General features: G+C 42.8%; 1 protein-coding gene across 1 annotated transcript in view; it reads left to right on the top strand.

Annotated features, from left to right (window-relative positions):
- Positions 1 to 27,150, top strand: part of xylt1 (xylosyltransferase 1) — a 133,591-nt gene that overhangs the window by 70,036 nt on the left and 36,405 nt on the right. The window contains exons 4-6 of the mRNA XM_062964580.1: positions 8,293 to 8,465; positions 9,596 to 9,798; positions 20,261 to 20,341. Coding sequence (XP_062820650.1) covers positions 8,293 to 8,465; positions 9,596 to 9,798; positions 20,261 to 20,341 — 457 coding nt within the window. The remainder of the gene's footprint in view (positions 1 to 8,292; positions 8,466 to 9,595; positions 9,799 to 20,260; positions 20,342 to 27,150) is intronic.

Here is a 27,150-nt window from a genome sequence, read left to right as displayed (position 1 = left end):
GCATATTCCCTTTTTTAAAAAAGTTCAGTTGCTGATAGGGTTTTGAGAGGATCTGTTGCTGTTAGGTTTTGAAAAGATTAGGAGCTGTGGGAATCAGCTAAGGACGGCGGCTTATATTGACTTTTATGACTGTTTTTAATCATGTTGAAGTTTTACTGCTCGGTTTAATGTTTTATCTGATTTGTGCTGTCGTGTCTGGGCATGGCCCCATGTAATCCGCCCCGAGTCCCTCCGGGGAGATGGGGCGGGATATAAGAATAAAATTATTATTATTATTATTATTATTGTTCACTCACGGGAAAGGCTGGTGATATAAGTTGACCGGGTGTTTTATTTACTGTTCGAAGAGAAGTTATTTAAGATAAATCCATTCAAGAAAGACTACATTGTAACTTAAGATCCGGAACGTTTACTGATTGAAACCACACGCTTATGTACCAAAATAAACTTGAGTTTTATTGTTCATAAAGATCAGTCTCCTTGCCTCTCTGTAAGCTCTGAAGGAAGACCATTACCTCACGTTGGTGGCAGTTACCGTACCTATCTATATAAGTTACCGTACTTTTCTATATAAGTTACCATCTTTACTCATTTAAACCCATCAGTTCTGTTATCCTTCCTTATCCACTAAATCCTCCCAGTCATACATTCACACATCCTTCATCCCTCCCTCTTACACGCACGCACATCTCCTCAATTGGAGGCAGTGGTGGGATTCAAAAAAAGGATTTCCCCTGCCTGAGTTGAGTTTCACAAATTGGGCCTCTCTTCACTTCCCTTCTCTCCAAAAGCGACTATTGTTATATATCTTATCTTCCCGCCAAGTCTGTGCAGGGTTACTATATCCAGCAAATACATTTTTATCATTAGCCTTGAGCTGTAGAGACTTTCTGCCTGCTAGGCAAGGTAGAAATGCGTGTGAGGAGGTTTTGCTATTTTCTTTTGTGTGCGCCGTTGGTTTTGTATTAATTTGTTATTGTAACCCTCTGGTACACAGACACACACCCTATGAGTAATCTTCTAAAGCCTGCCAAAAGCACCCGTGTTAATTGCTTGGGCTAGAATGTATTTGCTGTTGAAAATGTCACAACATAAATTATAGTTCATTTCTCTATTTGACATGTAATATATTCCAAGTAAATTGGTCCTGCTTCCACTCTTCTCCTGCTTCTTTGACGTTAAATTTATTGGTGGCATCGTTCCGTGGTCGTCTGGGCGCCTCATTATTATTATTATTCCTCTTTTTTTTTTTGAATTGCAAAAACTAATCAACATTAAAATAACTCATACATTATGAACAACAAGGCCAAAAAAGAGATTAGAAGTGTAATTGGCAGAAGCAGTTCAAACAGGATGGTGCAATTGGGTGGGATTTCTTCACAATTAAAAATAGACTTCAAATTGATGTACAATTTTTCCAGTTTCGGGATCGAGGGAAAGGTGCCACACTCAATAATGGATCATCGTGGGTTAAACCACGGAGCTACTGAATTTGCAGGATAGGAGTGAGCTCCCGCTGTCAGCTCTAGCTTCTGCCAACCTATTTATTTATTTTATTTACATTATTCCACCCTTCTTTCTCACCCCGAAACGGACTCACAAGGCACATATACATGGCAAACATTCAATGCCATTAAACATACGACATATCTAGACAGACACAGAGGCAATTTAACATTTTCCAGCTTCCTGCTTTATGAGCGAATGCTTGATTCTGGCCACAGGGGGAGCTGTCGCTTCACTGTCCACTTGTGACACCGAGTCCTTGATGGAGTACTTCCTCATTCTTCCACATGCTGGTGGAAGTTTTTATGGTGTTGTAAATTAGTTAAATTAGCCTCCCGCATAAAGCAGTACCTACATTTTCTAGTCGACAGATGCAACTGTCTTTCGAGCTGCATAGGTCAGCAACGAGCTAGGCTATTAATGGTCAAGATCTCACTCCAACCTGGGCTGGCTTCGAATTCATGACCTCTCAGTCAGTAGTGATTTATTGCAACTGGCTACTAACCAGCTACACCTAGCAGTTTGAAAACATGCAAATGTGAGTAGATCAATAGGTAAGGTAACGGCGCTCCATGCAGTCATGCCAATGGCCACATGACCTTGGAGGAGTCTACGGACAACGCTGGCTCTCCAGCTTAGAAATGGAGATGAGCACCAAAGTCCCAGAGTCGGACACAGTCGGGAAACCTTTACCTTTTACTTAAAGATTTTTCTTTTTTCTCTTTTCTTCTCTCTTTTTTTATCATATATGGAAAACCTTGAGCTGTAGAGACTTTATGCATATAGCCAATAAAGATGATTTTTTTAAAAAAGGTTGGGAACCACTGCTTTAGAAGCCGTCGCGCCTGGGGCTGTAACTCTTAGCGAAAGAGGCATGGACGTGACATGTTTCCCCAGGGGATTGCTTCTTGCCCTCTTTTAGGGAAACTGGAACTCCCAAGGACCAGAACACTGTAGAAAACTCAAAAACTGGTTTTATTGTTCACAAAAGGTTATCCCAATAAGCTGGAAGTTTCAAAGGAATAAAGGAAAATATACATTACAGTCTTTGGTTAAGTCCAAGGAGCTCTGCAGCTGAGAAGCTTTTCCAGGTCCCTCTTTCTCAATGGCTGTGAATGCCGGAACAATCCTCAGCCTCAGTCCAAATGGCCTATGTTTGAAGACACAGAGTCAGTCTCTGGCTGTCTTAAGTCCAAGGAGCTTTGCAGCTGAGAAGCTCTTCCAGGTCCCTCTTTCTCAATGGCTGTGAATGCTGGAGCAATCCTCAGCCTCAGTCCAAATGGCCTATGTTTGAAGACACACAGTCAGTCTCTGGTTGTCTTGAGTCCAAGGAGCTTTGCAGCTGAGAAGCTTTTCCAGGTCCCTCTTTCTCAATGGCTGTGAATGCCGGAGCAATCCTCAGCCTCAGTCCAAATGGCCTATGTTTGAAGACACAGAGTCAGTCTCTGGTTGTCTTAAGTCCAAGGAGCTCTGCAGCTGAGAAGCTTTTCCAGGTCCCTCTTTCTCAATGGCTGTGAATGCAGGAGCAATCCTCAGCCTCAGTCCAAATGGCCTATGTTTGAAGACACAGAGTCAGTCTCTGGTTGTCTTAAGTCCAAGGAGCTCTGCAGCTGAGAAGCTTTTCCAGGTCCCTCTTTCTCAATGGCTGTGAATGCCGGAGCAATCCTCAGCCTCAGTCCAAATGGCCTATGTATGAAGACACAGTTTTCCTCTGGTGATAAAGAACTGATTTGAAGGCGCTTATGACTCCTCAACTTCGTTCAGGTTGTATGCGATGAAGTCACAAGTCAGTGACATTTTGGGGAGAGAAAGTTTTCAAGGAGAGCAAGTTTTCAAGGAGAGCCATTTCCCACAAAATAAAGAAGTGGTTTTTTTGCCTGACAAGCCTTTCCATCCCTTCAAGAGAAAGCACCGCAATTCTCTGAATTTCTGCCTGGAAAGACACCTTCTGAATCAGATAAATAGATAATCCTTGCAAAGCAGTTTAGTATTCCCGGTGACAGCATTGATTGTGATGAACTAATTAGCGGTTAAGTGGTGCGATAACTATTTTTAATGGGGAATTCATTCTCATGCTCGCCTAATGAATGTACGGTTACTTTTTGAGTGCGGTTTGTTTATGCGCATGAGTCGATCAGGAAGACGGGGGAAACACGCTCCGACAAAGCAAGGCAATAATAATTGCGATTTGTCTCCGAGGAATGATAGCGTCTTCATAATTAGAAATGTCAAAAAAAGCAAGTTTTCTATTAAGATTATTGGCCTGGCAAGATAGTTATCATAGTAAATTAGATTCAGGATCAGTGTTTTCTCGCTGGAATGTGTCGCGTGGCCGTGTCCTGGCTGTTAGGCATTGATTTGTAAAACACAGAAATGATTTCAGTAATTGCTCATAGACTTCTCAACAAAGAAATACGGGTTTTTTTTAATGGGCATAAACTGGTATTGTGCCACCAGCAATGCAATTTGATATACAATGCAATCTGTTTATAAACAACTGCAGCTGAGAGAGTGGTGTATTCACAACAATGGTATGAATTGACATCTTGATCAGACTCTCAGTGTTAAAAAAGGAAAAGAAATAACCTCGTTTTTATATACCCCGTTTCCCGTATTTGAACAATCTGAACACCATACATCTGTAAAGGAGTGACATCCTACATACATTACATTTATATATATATATATATATGGATGTAAACAACAAAACCACCGAACCATATCACACCAAATTTGGCCACAAAAGACATACGTTACATATATATATACTAGCTGTGCCCGGCCACGTGTTGCTGTGCCAAAGTGGTGTGGTATTGGTTAAAAATTGTTGTGTAATTTTTATTTGATGTTATTTGCAATTTTTTATTAATTTTATTGTAAGTTATATTTTTATTTATTATATTTTATTATTTTCTTGTATTATTTTTAGTTATTTTCTGTTATTATAGTATTTTATTGTATTAATTTTTTAGTGTTTTTTATTATTTTTTATTGGGTTGCTAGGAGACCAAGTTGGAGGAGCTTAGCCTTCTAACTGGCAGCAATTGGATAAAAGCAATTATTCCTCTCTCTCTAATTAGGACTTTATTTTTCTTTTCTTTTAGTTGTATCAACCTAGAGGCGTGGATGATGGATTGTGTTGTCAAATTCGAGGTTGGGGGGCCTGTAGTTTTGTTGTTTTGTGGGTCGCCATGATGCCATCACTCTTTTATATATATAGATATATAGATGGATGTAAACAACAAAACCACTCAACCAAATCACACCAAATTTGGCCACAAAAGACATACGTTACATTTTTATATATATAGATGGATGTAAACAACAAAACCACTGAACCAAATCACACTAAATTTGGCCACAAAAGACATAGCGATCCAATCTATGTCTTTCAATTTAAAAAAAACCTAGAAAAATACAGTTCAAATTATATGATGAGGAAGAGCCGTTTTCAATCCTGGCAGCCAGTCAGAAGGGTAGGCCCTGCCCCCTTTAGGCCCCGCCCACTTCATCTCCTAGCAGCCAGGGTTCGGTTGGGCCGCTTCCACGCTTCCTATAAAAGACAGATTATCAGATTTGAACTGGATCATATGGCAGTGTAGACTCAAAGCCTTTCCACAGAGCTATATAACCCAGAATGCCAAGGCAGATAATCCACAGTATGTGCTTTGAACTGGATTATCTTGAGCCCACACTGCCATATAATCCTGTTCAGTGTGGATTTTATACAGCTGTGTAGAAGGGGCCTCATAGTATAATCAAGTTTGAAGCAGATAATATAGGATTATAAATATAATATATAATTATTACTGTGGTATAATAATACAGAACAATATAATCTCTAAAATCAGGACAGTAAATAAAGAACAACACTCTGAAAACAGGGGAATTCCAGACAGGAAATATTCAGGGCCAGCTAACACCTCCCAACAAAGGATTCCCCTAGGAATCCCACTTAGGACGACGCCACAGCAACGCGTGTGGGCTCAAGATAATCCAGTTCAAAGCAGATACTGTGGCTTATCTGACTTGGCATTCTGGGTTATATAGCTGTGTGGAAGGGCCTTGAGTCTACACTGCCAGTTCAAATCAGATAATCTGTATTTTATAGGCAGTGTAGAAGAGGTCTAACTGAACCTCGGTTGTCCCTCGGCGCCATTGTGGCCGAGTGGGTTGCTAGGAGAAGAAGTGGGCAGGGCCTAAAGGACCTACCCTTCTGACTGGCAGCCAGGGTTGAAAACGGCTCTTCCTCGTCATCTAATTTGGACCTTATTTTTCTAAGTTTTTTTATTGAAAGACATAGATTGGATGGCTATGTCTTTTGTGGCCAAATTTGGTGTGATTTGGTTCAGTGTTTTTGTTGTTTACTCAGTCCTACAAACGTACATTACATTTATATATATAGACTAGCTGTGCCCGGCCATGCGTTGCTGTGGCTAGGACTTTATTTTTCTTTTCTTTTTGTTGTATGAACGTAGAGACATGGATGAGAGTTTGTGCTGTCAATTTTCAAAGTTGTGGGGCATTTAGTTTAGTTGTTTTGTCCGGTGTCGTGATTCCATTACCCTTTTATATATATAGATCGATAGATCTATATATCCAGCTCCTTGGCAAACGCTGACCGCAAAACTTGGCTTCTTCAGATTTGTTCATGTTCCTGAATTTGACACTTCTGCGCCAGACGAAAGAGGAGCTTTTCCGAGACATGACATAATCTAGTGGCGGGAAAGAGGGGATTACAGATGTGTGGCATTACGACAGGCTCAAGGGACAGACGGATTGGCGTTTGTGTGGAGAAGAATATTATTCGCAAACATACCATGTTGTCATTGTACTGCTGAGTGCACAGAGGGGATATTAGACCTATTTGGACATGCTAAGCTGGGTTGACACTGCCGTGCTGCTGAAAAGGTTCCGTTTTGCAAACAACCTGGACATCCTGCTTGCTATATTCCAGAAATATAGCATTGGGTTTCAGTCTTGCAGCCTAGTATTTCAGAATAAGGTTTTTGATTTAGTTATTTATTTTGTGCCAAAAGCATTGCATAAATAAATAAGTATAACACTGATGAAACTGAGGGACCAGAAGCAGCTAAACAGGTTCAGACCAGTGATTCCCAAATGCCAGAGACAGGGCTGAGCACCTGAGGCGCCTGTTAGGACACAAAGGGGGCGGAGCTAGAAGAGTGGGTGTGGCTTCTTCCCAAGAGCCCGAAACAGGGCTGAGCATCTATACGTCTCCTGAGGCGCTTGTTGGGACACAGAGGGCGGAGCTAGAAGAGTGGGCGTGGCCTCCTTCCAAGAGCCCGAGACAGGGCTGAGCCTCTATACCTCTCCTGAGAGGCCTTTTAGGACTTAAGGGTGGGGCTAAGGGTGGGGGCGGGGCCTCTTCCAGAGAGCGTGAGACAGGGCTGAGCCTCTATACCTCTCCTGAGAGGCCTTTTAGGACTAAAGGGCGGGGCTAAGGGTGGGGGCGGGGCCTCTTCCAGAGAGCGTGAGACAGGGCTGAGCCTCTATACCTCTCCTGAGAGGCCTTTTAGGACTAAAGGGCGGGGCTAAGGGTGGGGGCGGGGCCTCTTCCAGAGAGCGTGAGACAGGGCTGAGCCTCTATACCTCTCCTGAGAGGCCTTTTAGGACTAAAGGGCGGGGCTAAGGGTGGGGGCGGGGCCTCTTCCAGAGAGCGTGAGACAGGGCTGAGCCTCTATACCTCTCCTGAGAGGCCTTTTAGGACTTAAGGGTGGGGCTAAGGGTGGGGGCGGGGCCTCTTCCAGAGAGCGTGAGACAGGGCTGAGCCTCTATACCTCTCCTGAGAGGCCTTTTAGGACTAAAGGGCGGGGCTAAGGGTGGGGGCGGGGCCTCTTCCAGAGAGCGTGAGACAGGGCTGAGCCTCTATACCTCTCCTGAGAGGCCTTTTAGGACTAAAGGGCGGGGCTAAGGGTGGGGGCGGGGCCTCTTCCAGAGAGCGTGAGACAGGGCTGAGCCTCTATACCTCTCCTGAGAGGCCTTTTAGGACTAAAGGGCGGGGCTAAGGGTGGGGGCGGGGCCTCTTCCAGAGAGCGTGAGACAGGGCTGAGCCTCTATACCTCTCCTGAGAGGCCTTTTAGGACTAAAGGGCGGGGCTAAGGGTGGGGGTGGGGCCTCTTCCAGAGAGCGTGAGACAGGGCTGAGCCTCTATACCTCTCCTGAGAGGCCTTTTAGGACTAAAGGGCGGGGCTAAGGGTGGGGGCGGAGCCTCTTCCCAAGGGCATGAGACAGGGCTGAGCCTCTATATACCTTTCCTGAGGCACTTGTTAGAATACAGGGGCGGGGTATAGAGGCTCAGCCCCGTCAGGCACTTGAGAAGAGGCCCCGCCCCCTCCTCTAGCCCCGCCTCCTGCATCCAGGACAGGGATAGAAGCTCAGCCCTGCCTCAGAGCTCGTAAATCCGCCCATCCCAGTCCTGGCCGCCCATTTGAAACTGGTGAGGTGGTAGTCCTTTGTGATAATATAAATTATTCCTGAAACATGTGATTTCAGCTTTGGACTGTAACTTTACAGACTAGATCTAAATCCCTACTTGGTGATAAAAACCCATTGGGTGGATCACTCTGTTTCTCTCAGCTTCAGAAAAACGCAACGGCAAATGCGGTCTGAACAAAGCATGTCAAGAAAACACTGTGATAGATTCACCTTCAGATCAGCGTAGTAATGACGTGAAGGAACAAATAAAAAGGGATTCTCAATGTCTTGTTTCGGCAGTGATTGTTTCCAATCAGATACTCTGACTGTGTTTTGTTTCCCAAACAGGCAAAGCCAGCAACAACGTCCAGTGGGATGAAGACTCCGTCGAATACATGCCGGCCAACCCCGTCCGGATCGCCTTTGTCTTGGTTGTCCATGGCAGAGCGTCTCGGCAACTGACACGCATGTTTAAGGCTATTTACCACAGAGACCATTTTTACTACATTCATGTTGACAAGGTAAAATATGTCACAGATTGTGCAATGTTAGTCTCGCCATCTGTTGTCCTTGTCTAGTCACCAACACAGGTATTACTCCTTGGAGTTCCCATGCCTACCTCTTGACTGTCTTCATTCGTCCTTCTTATGTTTCCTGCCCATAATTGTTATCTGTTCTGCTGTGATAACTAATAAAATAAGAGAGAACACAATTTCTAGACCAGAAGACATCAGAGCCCTGGCTAGGTATACAACAGGCCTTGGCCAATTTTGGCCCTCCAGGTGTTTGGACTGCAACTCCCACAATTCCTAACAGCCTCAGGCCTTTTCCTTTTGCCTCTCAGCCACTTAAGCGACATGCATCCATCTCCACTGAGGTGTAAAGCAGACTGACTACAAAATGGAGTTCTGAGCCCGAACATGCTCAGTACAATCAAATGTCTATAACGCCTCCCACACCACACACTTACTCCACGGAGGTGTAGAGCAGACTGACTACAAAATGGAGTTATGAGTCGGAACATGCTCAGTCCAATCAAATATTTATAACCCCTCCCACACCACACACTTACTCCACTGAGGTGTAAATCAGACTGACTACAAAATTGAGTTCTGAGTCTGAACATGCTCAGTCCAATCAAATGTCTATAACCTCTCCCACATCACACACTTACTCCACTGAGGTGTAAAGCAGTCTGACTACAAAATGGAGTTCTGAGTCTGAACATGCTCAGTCCAATCAAATGTCTATAACCTCTCCCACATCACACACTTACTCCACTGAGGTGTAAAGCAGTCTGACTACAAAATGGAGTTCTGAGTCTGAACATGCTCAGTACAATTAAATGTCTATAACCTCTCCCACACCACACGCTTAAGTGTGGGAGTGTGCTGCAAGTGGCACAATGGGTTAATCAAACTTGTGCTGAAGGTTGGAAGTTTGAATCCGCGGGACAGGGTAAGTACCCACTGTTAGCCCTAGCTCCTTCCAACCTAGCAGTTCGAAAACATTCTAATGTGAGTAGATCAATGTATTATGTTCAGCAGTTGGTGATGGAAGGGGTTAATATCGCTGTCTGGTTTAGTTGCATGTCTGCAACCGGACGGGACTCTACCTGAACATGTCTCTCTCTTTTTCCTTCCCCGTCCAGCGTTCCAATTACCTGCATCGGCAAGTGCTCCAGTTTGCAAGCCAGTATCCCAATGTGAGAGTCACGTCTTGGCGCATGGCAACTATCTGGGGAGGAGCAAGCCTGTTGTCCACTTACCTGCAAAGCATGCAGGACCTCTTGGAGATGAAAGACTGGCAGTGGGACTTCTTCATCAACCTCAGTGCTGCCGACTATCCCATCAGGTAGGGTGACTAATAAGCCTGTTCACACAATGGAAACAATGTTTCAGTACTCATTACGAAATTTAGGCAAAATCATTTCTAAAGTGTTTCTGAAATTGGACAGGGTCCCTATCCCTAACTAATTTTTCGTTACTTTTCCTTAAGTGATTGTGCCAATGGGCAAAATTCAAGGGCTTCTTTCTCCTTCGTTGTTAGAGCTATTAGGCTCGGGCTGTGGCGCAGGCGGGAGAGCAAGCCAGCTGCAATTAATTGCAATGAATCACTCTGACCAGGAGGTCATGAGTTCGAGGCCCGCTCGGAGCCTATGTTTGTTTGTCTTTGTTCTATGTTAAAAGGCATAAAATGTTTGCCTATATGTGTAATGTGATCCGCCCTGAGTCCTCTTCGGGGTGAGAAGGGCGGAATGTTGGTTCTCGCAGAAGCAGAGGCAGCAGGAGGACATTTTTGCTCCCTGGCTTCAGGTAGGATTTGGCTAAGATTTGAAACTGAGTGTGGGCTTGGCTCCTGTGGTCAAAGTCTAACTGTTGTGTTGAAAGAGAGCCAGGTACTTAAGTTGATTGACAGCAGGCATTGTCCCCTGTTAATTGAGTTCCTGGGAAAGCTTTATTTGCCAGAGGCTGATCTCAGGAGGGCAGTTGGTTCTCGCAGAAGCAGAGGCAGCGGCAGCAGGCGGACATTTTTGCTCCCTGGCTTCAGGTAGGATTTGGCTAAGATTTGAAAGTGAGTGTGGGCTTGGCTCCTGTGGTCAAAGTCTAACTGTTGTGTGACTGTTGTGTTGAAAGAGAGCCAGGTACTTAAGTTGATTGACAGCAGGCATTGTCCCCTGTTAATTGAGTTTCTGGGAAAGCTTTATTTGCCAGAGGCTGATCTCAGAAGGGCAGTTGGTTCTCGCAGAAGCAGAGGCAGCAGGCGGACATTTTAGCTCCCTGGCTTCAGGTAGGATTTGGCTAAGATTTGAAACTGAGTGTGGGCTTGGCTCATATCATACTATTCTATGATTCTATGATTCTATGAATATAAATGCTATAAATAAATAAATAAATAAATAAATTGGCATGAAACTTGCTACAATTATAGAACACACTAGCTGTGCCCGGCCACGCGTTGCTGTGGCTTATGGGAATCATTTGTTGACCATAGAATCATAGAATCGTAGAGTTGGAAGAGACCTCACGGGCCATCCAGTCCAACCCCCTGCAAGAAGCAGGAAAATTTCATTCAAAGCACCCCCGACAGATGGCCATCCAGCCTCTGCTTAAAAGCTTCCAAAGAAGGAGCCTCCACCACACTCCATGGCAGAGAGTTCCACTGCTGAACAGCCCTTCTCACAGTGGGGAAGTTCTTCCTGATGTTCAGGTGGAATCTCCTTTCCAGGTGGAATAGCACGGAATAGCCTTGCAACCTCAAAGCCTGGCCATTTTCTGGAGTAGCTGGAGTATTTTATTTTTATTTTTGAAATTTACCCGTAGCTGCTGCATTTCCCACCCTCGGCTTATACTCGAGTCAATAAGTTTTCCCATTTTTTTGTGGTAAAACTAGGTGCCTCAGCTTATATTCAGGTCGGCTTATACTCGAGTATATACGGTACCTTCAATGGGTCCTGGCTCAGGAGGGAAATCAGGCAGAAAACCCAGTCTCGTCAGAGATGCAAAAAGGAAAGTTTATTTTCACCATAGCTATGAGAAGGCAGAACAGCCGTACCATGCAAATGGCTGCTGCAAAAGCATGTCGCAACAAACAAAGAATATATACCTTGGCTTATCTAAAATTGACCAATGGCTGAGGGTCTTCCTCACTTTCCACGCTTACTTTGGCATAAGTGATACCGGTGACCTCACTTGTTGATTTCAAGCTAACTTTTGGTCTTGGAACTTCCTGGAGAAAGGCACCAGCTCACAGGAAGGGACGGGCATGTGCAGAGGCAAAGCCACATTTGCAAAAGTTTACTATTTTCTGGTTTATGGTCCCTTCAGTATATACAAAACTTATGAAACTTAGGGTTTTAATGGCATGTTTTATATTGTATTTGATGGTCTGGCTTTTGTGTATTTGTTTGTTTGTCTTGCATGCGAAAGACCTATGGTCTAAGCATTAAATAAATTTGAAATTTGACTTACAATTTAGATACAATCTAAATCAGGTGCTAAATGGGAGCACCTGATGGCACAGCGGGTTGAACTGCTGAGCTGCTGAACTTGCTGATTAAAAGATCAGCGGTTCGAATCCAGAGAGCGGAGTGAGCTCCCGCTGTTAGCCCCAGCTCCTGCCAACCTAGCAGTTCGAAAACATGCAAATGTGAGTAGATCAATAGGTACCACTCTGGCGGGAAGGTAACGGCACTTCATGCAGTCATGCCAGTGGCCACATGACCTTGGAGGTGTCTACGGACAACGCTGGCTCTTTGGCTTAGAAATGGAGATGAGCACCAACTCCCAAAGTCGGGCACAACTAGACTTAACATCAGGGGAAAACTTTTAGTTACGATAAAAAAAAAGGAAGATTTGGAAGCCCCTAGTAAGTAATAAGCTCTGCTGCCAATCAGAGTAAATAATACTGACCTGGATGGAAAAATAATCCTGATCTAAAGCAGCATTTTTATATCCAGGTGCTACACAAACCACCTTTGCAGTTCATCGGGGGACAACACGGGTATGAAACAGTTCATAAATTGTTCGGGTTGTTTTTTAATGTCGTCCAGATGGGCTCGATAGAAACCGACTGCCAACAAGCTAATGGCTGGTCTTTAAAGAAAGGTCAGACCAAATAATATGCAAGTCATGGGAGTTGTTTAGCACTGTCATAAGATGCATTTACTTATTAGCTATGCCCCAGAGTACAAGCTTCTCTGTGTTCTGCACTGTGGATTTTCTGGCAAGGAGGAATGTTCTTGTTTGGTCTAAATTGATTTAAACTGCACCCTGAGGTCTGGATCAAGGAGGCTATTATTTGGTCCTTTCCCTTTTGCTTCTCCTCAAAAGGGAGGTGGTGGGACAAGGGTGGGGAGAAGCACCAAGGCAAAGCATGCCTCATGGGAGGATTCCAACCATGACTTATTCCTTCCAGAACTCCAGGCAACTCACAAAAGTTAAAGCAAACAAAATAGACTGGAATGGACTCTAGATCGGGAAGAGGCCACTTGCAGGATGTCGGGGGAACATCTCATTTTCCTGAGGCCCCTTCTTCACTGCCATATAATCCAGATCTCATCAGACCATAAGTAAGCCAAGAGACCTCCAAAGGCCATCTAGATGATCTCATAAGGCCACCAGAAGACCATACATAAGGAAAGGGACCCTCAAAGACCATCTACATGGTTTCATAAGACCATAGATAAGGAATCAGACCCTCAAAGGCCATCTAAATGATCTCATCAGGCCAGCAGAAGACCATAGATAAGGAAAGGGACCTCGAAGACTATTTGCAGTTTCATAAGACCATAGGTAAGGAAGGGGACCCTCAAGGATAATCTAGATGATCTCATCAGGCCATCAGAAGACCATAGATAAGGAAAGGGACCCTCAAAGACCATCTAGATGGTCTCATAAGACCATAGGTAAGGAGAGAGGTCCCCAAAGGCCATCTAGACAATCTCATAAAACCATAGGTAAGGAAAGGGACCCTCAAAGACCATCCAGATGGTTTCATAAGGCCGTAGCTAAGCAAAGAGACCTCCAAAGACCATCTAGATGGTCTCATAAGACCATTGGTAAGGAGAGAGGTCCCCAAAGGCCATCTAGGCAATCTCATAAGACCATAGGTAAGGAAAGAGACCCTCAAAGACCATCCAGATGGTTTCATAAGGCCGTAGCTAAGCAAAGAGACCTCCAAAGACCATCTAGATGGTATCATAAGACCATTGGTAAGGAGAGAGGTCCCCAAAGGCCATCTAGACAATCTCATAAGACCATAGGTAAGGAAAGAGACCCTCAAAGACCATCCAGATGGTTTCATAAGGCCGTAGCTAAGCAAAGAGACCTCCAAAGACCATCTAGATGGTCTCATAAGACCATTGGTAAGGAGAGAGGTCCCCAAAGGCCATCTAGACAATCTCATAAGACCATAGGTAAGGAAAGAGACCCTCAAAGACCATCCAGATGGTTTCATAAGGCCGTAGCTAAGCAAAGAGACCTCCAAAGACCATCTAGATGGTATCATAAGACCATTGGTAAGGAGAGAGGTCCCCAAAGGCCATCTAGACAATCTCATAAGACCATAGGTAAGGAAAGAGACCCTCAAAGACCATCCAGATGGTTTCATAAGGCCGTAGCTAAGCAAAGAGACCTCCAAAGACCATCTAGATGGTCTCATAAGACCATTGGTAAGGAGAGAGGTCCCCAAAGGCCATCTAGACAATCTCATAAGACCATAGGTAAGGAAAGAGACCCTCAAAGACCATCCAGATGGTTTCATAAGGCCGTAGCTAAGCAAAGAGACCTCCAAAGACCATCTAGATGGTCTCATAAGACCATTGGTAAGGAAAGGGACCCTCAAAGACCATCTAGATCAGGGGTCCTCAAACTTTTAAAGCAGAGGGCCGGTCCACGATCCTTCAGACTGTGGAGGGGCCGGATTATCATTTGAAAAAAACAAAAAAAACAAATTCCGATGCACACTGCACATGTCTTATTTGTAGTGCAAAAACAACAACAAGAAGAAGAAGAACAATGAAAGAACAATACAATATTGGGCCTGCTTCTGGCCAATGAGATAGTCAAGTTAATTAGGATTGTTGTTGTTGTTGTTGTTGTTGTTGTGTGCCTTCAAGTCATTTCAGACTTTGGGTGAGCCTAAGTCTAAAATGTATTTATTTATTATTTATTTATTTACTGCATTTATTTAGTACATTTGTATCACAGCCTTCTCACCCCAAAGGGGACTCAGAGTGGCTTACAAATTATATGTACATACAATATATTATATTATTAGCATAGCACAATATTAGCATTATATATTACTTTATTGAACTATACCACTATACTGTAATATTATTAGTAATATTATATGTAATATAGACTATATAATTAGTATTATTATATGGTATTATTATTAGTGTTATATTGTATTACATTATAATATAATTATCAATATTATATGTATATACAATATATTATATTATAAAACTGAGGGCGGGGGCCAGGTAAATGACCTTGGAGGGCCGCATCCGGCCCCCGGGCCTTAGTTTGGGGACCCCTGATCTAGATGATCTCATAATCTAGTTTTTAATTCTGTTTGTGGTTTTTCTATACATTATAAGTGTATTTTCAATTCACTTCTGACACAACAAATAAAACAAGTTCAAAGTAGATAATGTGCATGATCTGTTTTGATAATCTGGGTTATATGGCAGTGTAGACAGGGTCTTGGGCCAGCCCCACTTTCTCTGCTTCGGAGGAAGGCTAACGTATTCTGAGCAAATTCTGCTCGGAAAATCCTTTGTGATAGGGTTGCCATAAATCAGAAATGACCCGAAGGCCCACTGAATCTCCTTTATAAATATGCATAATTCAAAACCTTCTGTGTATTTCATAGAATCATAGAATCATAGAATAGTAGAGTTGGAAGAGACCACATGGGCCATCCAGTCCAACCCCAATCTGCCAAGAAGCAGGAAATCGCATTCAAAGCACCCCCGACAGATGGCCATCCAGCCCCTGCTTAAAAGCCTCCAAAGAAGGAGCCTCCACCACTGTCCGCGGCAGAGAGTTCCACTGGTGAACAGCCCTTCTCACAGTGAGGAAGTTCTTCCTGATGTTCAGGTGGAATCTCCTTCCTTTCCTGTAGTTTGAAGCCCTTGTTCCCTTGTGTCCTAGTCTGCAGGGCAGCAGAAAGGAAGCTCCCTCCCTCCTCCCTAGGACTTCCCTTCACGTATTTGTACATGGCTATCATGTCTCCTCTCAGCCTTCTCTTCTGCAGGCTAAACATGCCCAGCTCTTTAAGCCGCTCCTCATAGGGCTTGTTCTCCAGACCCTTCATCATTTTAGTCGCCCTCCTCTGGACGCTTTCCAGCTTGTCAACATCTCCCTTCAACTGTGGTGCCCAAAATTGGACACAATATTCCAGGTGTGGTCTGACCAAGGCAGAATAGAATAAGGGGGAGCAGGACTTCCCTGGATCTAGACGCTATTCCCCTCTTGATGCAGGACAGAATCCCATTGGCTTTTTTAGCTGCCGCATCACATTGTTGGCTCATGTTTAACTTCTTCCCCACGAGGACTCCAAGGTCTTTTTCGCACACACTGCTGTCAAGCCAGGCATCGTCCCCCATTCTGTATCTTTGATTTCCATTTTTTCTGCCGAAGTGAAGTATCTTGCATTTGTCCCTGTTGAACTTCATTTTGTTAGTTTCGGCCAATCATCTCTCTAGTCTGTCAAGATCGTTTTGAATTCTGCTCCTGTCTTCTGGAGTGTTAGCTATCCCTCCCAGTTTGGTGTCGTCTGCAAACTTGATGATCGTGCCTTCTAACCCTTCGTCTAAGTCGTTAATAAAGATCCTGAACAGAACCGGGCCCAGGACGGAGCCCTGCGGCACTCCACTTGTCACTTCTTTCCATGATGAAGACGACGCATTGGTGAGAATCACCCTTTGGGTTCGTTCGCTTAGCCAATTGCAGATCCACCTAACCGTAGTTTTGTCTAGCCCACAGTTTACTAGTTTCCTTGCCAGAAGGTCGTGGGGGACTTTGTCGAAGGCCTTACTGAAATCCAGGTACGCTACATCCACAGCATTCCCTGTATCGACCCAACTCGTAACTCTATCGAAAAAAGAGATCAGATGAGTTTGGCATGACTTGTTTTTGGTAAATCCATGTTGACTATTAGCAATGACCGCATTTGTTTCTAAGTGTTCGCAGACCACTTCCTTGATGATCTTTTCCAGAATTTTGCCTGGTATTGATGTGAGGCTGACCGGACGGTAATTGTTTGGGTCGTTCTTTTTTCCCTTCTTGAAGATAAATAGGGACCACATTCGCCCTCCTCCAATCTGCTGGGACTTCTCCCGTTCTCCAAGAACTCTCGAAGATAATTGCCAGTGGTTCTGAAATAACTTCCGCTAGTTCCTTCACTACTCTTGGATGTAGCTGGTCTGGCCCTGGCGACTTGAATTCGTTTAGAGTGGCCAGGTGTTCCTATTTGCTGAAGTAAAGTATTGTTCTGGCCAAATCCGCCTGGGCCTTGTTCGTAAGATATTTTGGCTGAGTTTAAAAGATGCAAAACTCTCTGGCAAAGCATAGATAAGCTCTGAATAAGCACTGCGGCTTCAGGTGTTTATCCAAAACACACACCATGTCTTTGAGTGTTGTTGTTTTTTTCTTATATTAAGAGCTGCAGAAAAACGCCAGCAGCCCCGTTGTAAATATCACAATGCGGTGTGTGGCTGTTAAGTGGGTCCAAGGCCCTTCTTGCAGCGACTGATACGGAAACCTTTCTGCCTTTGTTTTGCCCGAGTGTGTGCTTCCTTCTCATCACTTCACATCCTTCACTCTGCTGAGAAGGATGCGAGGAATACATTTGGCGGTGCAATTATTCTCTTGTTTGCAATGCCGAATCAGAAAGGGCTTCTCTAGCCCTTATCGGAGTCCTACAGATGTGTAGCAACACATGACCACGGTGTTGTATGCGCTGGCTGTGAGACTACTTCAGGTAGGGAAACATTGTAAGACGTTTTTGTGCATTGCGAGCGAGGCACCGTTCGACCAACGTCCAAGTTACACAGAGGGAGAACTAGTGAGCCATTGCGCCTAGGGCTATAACTCTTAGCGAAAGAGGCATAGATGTTACATCTTTCCCCAGGGGATTGCTTCTTGCCCTCCTTTAGGGAAACTGGAACTCCCAAGGACCAAAACACTGTAGATAATAGACATGTCCAAAAAATCGTTTTGAATCGTATATCGGAATTATTTCGGATTGTTCTCGCTTTTTGATACGCATTCCGAGACATTGTCTCACAGCGCAACCGGCAATGTAATTCGAACCATTGTTGGCCCATTCTCTAATTGTCTCTTAATGTTTCGTTAATTCCCCCCCCCCCCAAATTTTTAAAAAAATATATTTTTTAAAATATTTTTTAATTTTTCTTTTGTTTCTGCAAGCTACCTAGAATGGGAGCTTAGCGCAGCCTAACATGGCTGCCGCTCCCCGGCCAATCAGAAGCTTCCACGATGGACGCAAAGGTGGGGGCTAGGGTTGATGAGGATAGCTCAAGAATGAGGGCGGGAGAGCCCTGTAAAAGTCCCCCCCCCCCGGTTCCTTTTTTTTTGTGATTACGCATGCGCGTCCGCCATTTTAGAAACATTTAGGATCATTACGAATTTTCGGAAATATCCGAAATTTTTGGGTGAAAAAATCAGAAATACTTTCTATATCAAAGCGCCAGCGCCCCCTACTTTAGAAATGAGAATTGAAACATTTTTTTCATCGATTGGACATGCCTAGTAGATAACTCAAAACTGGTTTTATTGTTCACAAAAACTTATCCTTTTAAGGCAATAAGCTAGAAGTTTCAAAGGGATAAAGGAAAGTATACATTACAGTCTATGGTTGTTTTAAGTCCAAGGAGCTCTACAGCTGAGAAGCTTTTCCAGGTCCCTCTTTCTCAATGGCTGTGAATGCCGGAGTAATCCTCAGCCTCAGTCCAAATGGCATATGTTTGAAGACAGTCTTCCTGCCAAAGGACTGATTTGAAGGCTCTTGAGACTCCTCAACATCGTTCAGGTTGGCCCTGAAAAATGAAGCATAAGTCTCAGGGTAAGAACCTCAGAATTGGTGCTGAGAGGTAACTTAATCAAGGGCTTTTAGAGCCAAGTCTCTCTCTCACGTCCATCTGATAGAAAGCTTGATGGTGGAATAAAAAAGGAAACACTGACCCACTGATCCAGGAAAGGGTGGAGTCATATATATATATATATATATATATATATATATATATATATATATATATATATATGTGCATTTCCTTCCTGATATATTTGCAAGACTTACATATCTATATTCATATATATCTATCTAGACATCTCTCTATATATAGATAATTATATCTGCATAGGATTTGCAAAGACTTGCAAATATGTGAGGCGAAAATTCATATATAAAATAATGTAGACACACAGATAAAGATATACAGATACATGGAAATCTCTAGATATCTATATGTATAGAGGATTTGCAAAGACTTGCAAACATGTGAGGGGGAAATTCATATATAAAATTAATGTAGCTAGCTAGATAGATAGATAGATAGATAGAAATATAAAGGTACATAGGGATTGCAAAGGCTTGCAGGGCGACATGCCTATATATCTGTAGCAGAGATTAACAAATGTTTCATAGGAAAATGCTTTTATAGGATTAATTAGTATACATATATATATATATATATATATATATATATATATATATTCTTCCTGACTTGCAACGGCTTCTTTCCCTTTTCAAAACATTCCCTTGGTTAAGAGCGAGGGAGGCTTTGGAAAAGTAAACAATGATAAGGGAGGGTAAGAGGAGAGATAAATAGATCATATATTGCAAGTAACGGAAAAGTAAACACTGATAAGGGAGGGTAAGATGAGAGATAAATAGATCATATATTGCAAGTAACAGAAAAGCAAACACTGATAAGGGAGGGTAAGATGAGAGATAAATAGATCATATATTGCAAGTAACAGAAAAGCAAACACTGATAAGGGAGGGTAAGATGACAGATAAATAGATCATATATTGCAAGTAACAGAAAAGCAAACACTGATAAGGGAGGGTAAGATGAGAGATAAATAGATCATATATTGCAAGTAACAGAAAAGTAAACACTGATAAGGGAGGGTAAGAGGAGAGATAAATATATCATATATTGCAAGTAACAGAAAAGCAAACACTGATAAGGGAGGGTAAGATGAGAGATAAATAGATCATATATTGCAAGTAACAGAAAAGTAAACACTGATAAGGGAGGGTAAGAGGAGAGATAAATATATCATATATTGCAAGTAACAGAAAAGCAAACACTGATAAGGGAGGGTAAGATGAGAGATAAATAGATCATATATTGCAAGTAACAGAAAAGCAAACACTGATAAGGGAGGGTAAGATGAGAGATAAATAGATCATATATTGCAAGTAACAGAAAAGTAAACACTGATAAGGGAGGGTAAGAGGAGAGATAAATATATCATATATTGCAAGTAACAGAAAAGTAAACACTGATAAGGGAGGATAAGATGAGAGATAAATCATATATTGCAAGTAACAGAAAAGCAAACACTGATAAGGGAGGGTAAGATGAGAGATAAATAGATCATATATTGTAAGCAACGGCCTCCAGGCTCTGCTGCCAGTTTGACCTTGACCCGATTATAAGCCAGGGGAGGCTTTTCCAGCTCATAAAAAGGGCTGAAAAACTCGGCTTATCTTCGAGCATATATACGGTACATATAGTCTGTTTATTTTAAATGGTCCCCTTGTTTTACAGGACAAATGATCAGCTCGTCGCCTTCCTGTCCCGATATCGAGATATGAACTTCTTGAAGTCACATGGAAGAGATAACGCAAGGTAATGGAGTTTCCTCTGTATCTTGATAGGATGGTTCAAACCATAGTATTTATTAAAATATTCCCATCCAAACCCAAGTAATGAAGGTGGAGGCATTACTTTTCATTCAACCTTCGTAGCTGGCTACTAATCAGCTGAGCCACAGCCCGGTCCATTCAGTTGTATAGTGGTACTCAAAGTTTGATCTTCCGGGTGTTTTGGGTTTCAGCGCCCAGAATTCCCAACTAGGCTGGCTGGTGCTTTTATAGGGGCCGGGCTGTGGCGCAGCTGGCTAGTAACCAGCTGCAATAAATCACTACTGACCGAGAGGTCATGAGTTCGAAGCCCAGGTCGGGTTAAGCCTCCGACCATTAAATAGTCCCGGCTTGCTGTTGACCTATGCAGCCCCGAAAGACAGTTGCATCTGTTAATTAGGGAAATTTAGGGACGCTTTATGCGGGAGGCTAATTTACAACACCATAAAACTGCCAGCAAAACATGAGGAAAGGAATGAGGAAGTACAGCCACTACTGGACGGTGAAGCAACAGCTCCCCCTGTGGCCGGAATCGTGAAGCTGGAAAAATGTTTAAAAAATGCCTCTGAGTCTGTCTAATGTATGTTGTTTGTCTGTTGGCATTGAATGTTTGCCATATATGTGTTCATTGTAATCCGCCCTGAGTCCCCTTCGGGGTGAGAAAGAAGGGCGGGATATAAATACTGTAAATAAATAAATACTGTAAATAGGAACAGAAGTTCTTTGCAGCGTTGAGGTGGAATCTCTTTTCTTCTAAACTGAAATATCCAAATCGTTGTCGCTACGAAAGCGAGTGTCCCTCGTGTTCCGACAAGGCCTGCTAGTATGAAAAGAAGGGCTGTTTGTTGTGTTTGCATCTGGAAAACTACTGATGCAACAACACTGGGCTCCTGTTAGGAAACCAAAAGGTGGAAACCGAAAGATAAATAGAGCTGAATGGAGTTTTTGTGAGTATTTCATTCTCGTCAGTACAGTATCTTCTTTTAGAGACTGAGTCAAGCCGACCTGAGAAAGCCTCTTCTTTCAAGAGACTCGGACCGGGACAGAGCAGCCTTTTCCATTCATGTCCTGGAAAAAAATACTGATTTTTTTGGTACTGAAAGCGCCTCTTCGCTCCAAAATAGATGGCCTTTCAAGCCTTATGCTGAAAGTAAACACTGACAAATGGTTTGTGAGTAAATACGACCAACAAATCACTTGCTTGTTAATTTTAAGGAAGACAAGAGAGTGTTGCCATTTAGACTTCGCAATTTCGGGATGTCGTTATAATGATTAATGTTTAGATTAATGGGCAGAGCCGGTTTCGTGGCCCTCGTTCTCCCATTTTTCATTTCAGGATACTTCTCGAGAGTGAAATTTCAAAGTTTTCTTTCCCTTTTTTAAAAAAAATCAGTTTCAGCGAGACGTAATGAGTCCCATGGGTGATATTGCGGAGTCAGGAGTGGGATTTAAGCGATTCCCAGAAGAGCCATTTGACTTGTCTTTCGGGCTTTGAATACGGGGGTGTTTCTCCCAGCAGAGCACGTTATTATAATAATAATAATAATAATAATAATAATAATAATAATAATAATAATGATAATAATACAAATGGGACCCTGAAGAAGGAGACAGAAGGCCTGATCCTTGCAGCCCAGGAGCTCAAAGGAACTCCTCAAAGCACAGCGGACAAAGAATCAGTACAAGAAAGCCGCACTACAAACTAGAGCTGACAGCTGGCACAACAAAACATTGCATGGAAAGTTCCTTGACAAAATTGAAGGAAAAGCTGATAAGGAGAAGACCTGGCTCTGGCTCACAAATGGGACCCTGAAGAAGGAGACAGAAGGCCTGATCCTTGCAGCCCAGGAGCAAGACATCAGGACAAAGGCCATTAATAATAATAATAATAATAATAATAATAATAATAATAATAATAGAAGACCTGGCTGTGGCTCACGAATGGGACCCTGAAGAAGGAGACAGAAGGCCTGATCCTCGCAGCCCAGGAGCAAGACATCAGGACAAGGCAATTAATAATAATAATAATAATAATAATAATAATAATAATAATAATAATAGAAGACCTGGCTGTGGCTCACGAATGGGACCCTGAAGAAGGAGACAGAAGGCCTGATCCTTGCAGCCCAGGAGCAAGACATCAGGACAAAGGCCATTAATAATAATAATAATAATAATAATAATAATAATAATAATAATAATAATAGAAGACCTGGCTCTGGCTCACGAATGGGACCCTGAAGAAGGAGACAGAAGGCCTGATCCTTGCAGCCCAGGAGCAAGACATCAGGACAAAGGCCATTCAGGCCAAGATCGAAAAATCAGCCAGTGACCCAAAGTGCAGACTGTGCAAGGAAACCGACGAAACCATGGATCATATCCTCAGCTGCTGTAAGAAAATTGCACAGACAGACTACAAACAGAGGCACAACTATGTGGCCCAAAGGATTCATTGGAACTTATGCCTCAAGTACTACCTCCCAGCAGCAAAGAACTGGTGGGATCACAAACCTGCAAAGGTTGTGGAAAATGAACACGCAAAGATACTGTGGGACTTCCGAATCCAGACTGACAAAGTTCTGGAACACAACACACCAGACATCACAGTTGTGGAAAAGAACAAGGTTTGGATCATGGATGTCGCCATCCCAGGTGACAGTCGCATTGATGAAAAACAACAGGAAAAAATCAGCCACTATCAGGACCTCAAGATTGAACTGCAAAGACTCTGGCAGAAACCAGTGCAGGTGGTCCCGATGGTGATGGGCACACTGGGTGCCGTGCCAAAAGATCTCAGCCGGCATTTGGAAACAATAGACATTGACAAAATCCTGATCTGCCAACTGCAAAAGGCCACCCGACTGGGATCTGCACACATCATCCGAAAATACATCACACAGTCCTAGACACTTGGGAAGTGTTCGACTTGTGGTTTTGTGAAACGAAATCCAGCATATCTATCTTGTTTGCTGTGTCATACAATAAAATAATAATAATAATAATAATAATAATAATAATAATAATAATAATAATAATAATAATAATACAAATGGGACCCTGAAGAAGGAGATAGAAGGCCTGATCCTTGCAGCCCAGGAACTCAAAGGAACTCATCAAAGCACAGCAGACAGAATCAGTACAAGAATATCTATATCTATATATATATATATATATATATATAGGTAATGAAATTTCAGCCTAGGACAAAACAACAAAACTACACATCCCAGAAACACTAAACTTGGCAGCACAACCCCTCATCCATGCCTCTACGTTCATACAACAAAAAGCTCCAGCTACTCCAGAAAACAGCCAGGCTTTGAGACTGCAAGGCTATTCACTGCTATTCCACCTGGCCAACAAAGGATTCCCATAAGCCACAGCAACGCGTGGCCGGGCAAAGCTAGTATATATATATAATCATTCTATTATTATTGTAGTATATTATTATATTATTACTAGTATATTATTATTATATTATTTATTATTCATGACTACTTTGAAACTAGAATAGAGAGAAATCAGCGTGGAAACTGCACGAGGTCCCATAGATTGTTGTACATGGAAATAAGGGTAGTAAATAGTTTTTGATTTATGAAATACAGTTATATATTACAATTATATATTTTTGTTATTTAAACTATACATATTGCGAAATTATGGTTGTTGTTTTTTTTCTCAAAGTGACACACCACCCAAATCATGCTAGGTTTTTTTGGTGAATTTTGACACACCAAGCGCAAAAGGTTGCCCATCATTGATCTATGCTGACGATCGTGCCATCACCGCCCAAGCAGAGAGCTTTGAAATGGTTGAACCGAAGCTCTCTGAAGCTTTAGGTGCTCTTACTGCCTATGACAAGGAAACCAGCTGATTCTGAATCCATCTAAAACGCAGACGCAGAGTTTCATCTATGGTGATGATCGTGCCATCACCGCCCAAGCAGAGAGCTTTGAAATGGTTGAACAACTCTCTGAAGCTTTAGGTGCTCTTACTGCCTATGACAGGGAAAACCAGCTGATTCCAAATCCATCTAAAACACAGACACAGAGATTAATCTCGCTTTAGCAGAGAGCTTCGAAATGGTTGAACAGAAGCTCTCTGAAGCTTTAGGTGTTCTTACTGCCTATGACAGGGAAAACCAGCTGATTCCAAATCCATCTAAAACACAGACACAGAGATTAATCTCGCTTTAGCAGAGAGCTTCGAAATGGTTGAACAGAAGCTCTCTGAAGCTTTAGGTGCTCTTACTGCCTATGACAAGGAAACCAGCTGATTCTGAATCCATCTAAAACGTAGACGCAGAGATTCATCTATGGTGACGATGGTGCCATCACCGCTCAAGCAGAGAGCTTTGAAAGGGTTGAACAGAATCTCTCTGAAGCTTTAGCTGCTCTTACTGCCTATGACAAGGAAACCGGCTGGTTCCGAATCCATCTAAAAGACAGACGTGTGCTTTTCATCTTAAGATTAGACAAGCATCTCGAGCTCTGAGGATGACCTGGGAAGGAATCGCACTGGAGCATTGCAGCACAACAACATACCTTCGAGTCACTTTAGACCAGGGGTCCCCAAACTAAGGCCCGGGGGCCACATGCGGCCCATCGAAGCCATTTATCCGCCCCCCACGGTGGCGGCCCCCCCCTCCTCCACATGCCTTTCCCACCTCCTCCCTGGCCTGGTGCATGCCTTCCAAAGCTTTGCTTGTTTATAATTGTATTTTAATTATTATTTAATTAATTATTAGGGGTGCTTTTCTAGTGCTTTTGGTGCACAAAGGCTGAAGGGGATTAGACTAAATGGCCCAAGGGGATCTCTTCCAACCTTCTTTACTACTACTACTACTACTACTATTATTATTATTATTATTGACAGAAGGACACAGTATAACACAGCAAACGAGATATATATAAGCTGGATTTCCTATCACAAAATCACAAGTTGACCACTTCCCAAGCATTTAGGACTGTGTGATTTATTATTATTATTATTATTATTATTATTATTATTATTATTTATTAACAACATTGAGGCTGGGTGGCCATCTGTCAGGGGTGCTTTGCTTGTGCTTTTGGTGTACAGAGGCAGAAGGGGATTGGGCTCAATGGCCCAAAGGGTCTCGTCCAAACCTCTTTATTATTATTATTATTATTATTATTATTATTATTATTATTAACATTGAGGCTGGGTGGCCATCTGTCAGGGGTGCTTTGCTTGTGCTTTTGGTGCACAGAGGCAGAAGGGGGTTGGGCTCAATGGCCCAAAGGGTCTCGTCCAAACCTCTTTATTATTATTATTATTATTATTATTATTATTATTATTATATTATTAACATTGAGGCTGGGTGGCCATCTGTCAGGGGTGCTTTGCTTGTGCTTTTGGTGCACAGAGGCAGAAGGGGATTGGGCTCAATGGCCCAAAGGGTCTCGTCCAAACCTCTTTATTATTATTATTATTATTATTATTATTATTATTATTATTATTATATTATTAACATTGAGGCTGGGTGGCCATCTGTCAGGGGTGCTTTGCTTGTGCTTTTGGTGCACAAAGGCAGAAGGGGGTTGGACTCAATGGCCCAAGAGGTCTCTTCCAACCCTTATTATTATTATTATTATTATTATTATTATTATTATTATTTAACATTGAGACTGTATTTGTTCCCGTTTTGTTTTTTTACTTCAAAATAAGATATGTGCAGTGTGCATGGGAATTTGTTCATGGTTTTTTAAAAAAACTATAGTCCGGCCCTCCAGCGGTCTGAGGGACCGTAAACTGGCCCCCTGTTTTAAAAGTTTGGGGACCCCTGCTTTAGACCATGCCTTGACTTACAAGAAGCCCTGCTTGACCATCAAGCAAAAAGTGGGTGCGAGAAATAACATGCGGGTGTGGAGACTAAGCCACAGACCACCGACTACAATGCGGTCTGAGCCCTGCCACATAAACACAACCAATGCGCATAAAATGTGAAACTGTGGACAACCTATCCTTCCCCTAAAAATAATCTATGGAAACAGTCCATATTTATTCCAGAGTTCCCCCAATAATGGAAGTAAATGATTGAACCTTTCCTGCGCATGAATATTTAATTTGGGAGAGAATTGCGTCAATATCGTATTTGGAGATTCTAGAACGCCACATTAAAATTGCAAGACGTTTCCATTATCTCTTTGTAATAGAATGTGAAATTAGAAGCTCGTCTGTGGAAAGGTTGTTTTTTTTTTTTTTCCAAATCCCGCTTTTGTCTTCTTGACATAGCAAAGAGGCATCACAGTTGCCGTGTCCGGGTTTCGGTTTTTTCCATTTAATTAGATCCATGACGTGGTTCAGTTTCTTTCCCCAGCTCTGTGTTATTTAAAAGGAATTGTAATCAAGGAGGGAGCTCCTAATTGATCAAGAGCCACGGCTTTGTCCGAACCAAGGAGGCTTTGCAAAAATATGGGGTGCAGTGTAGATGCTAGGCATGTCCGATCGATGAAAAAAATGTTTCAATTTTCGTTTCTAAAGTAGGGGGCGCTGGCGCTTCGATATAGAAAGTATTTCCGATTTTTTTCACCCAAAATTTTTAGATATTTCCGAAAATTCGTAATGATTCTAAATGTTTCTAAAATGGCGGACGCGCATGCGCATCGTTTTGAATCGTATATCGGAATTATTTCGGATTGTTCTCGCTTTTTGAGACGCATTCCGAGACATTGTCTCACAGCGCAACCAGCAATGTAATTCGAATCATTGTTGGCCCATTCTCTAATTGTCTCTTAATGTTTCGTTAATTTCCCCCCCCCCCCTTTTTAA

The sequence above is a fragment of the Anolis carolinensis genome, unplaced genomic scaffold, assembly GCF_035594765.1.
Source record: "Anolis carolinensis isolate JA03-04 unplaced genomic scaffold, rAnoCar3.1.pri scaffold_13, whole genome shotgun sequence".
In the NCBI taxonomy this organism is placed as follows: Eukaryota; Metazoa; Chordata; class Lepidosauria; order Squamata; family Dactyloidae; genus Anolis; species Anolis carolinensis.
Note: the sequence above shows the minus strand (reverse complement) of the source record. Positions and strands in the feature narration are given on the sequence as shown.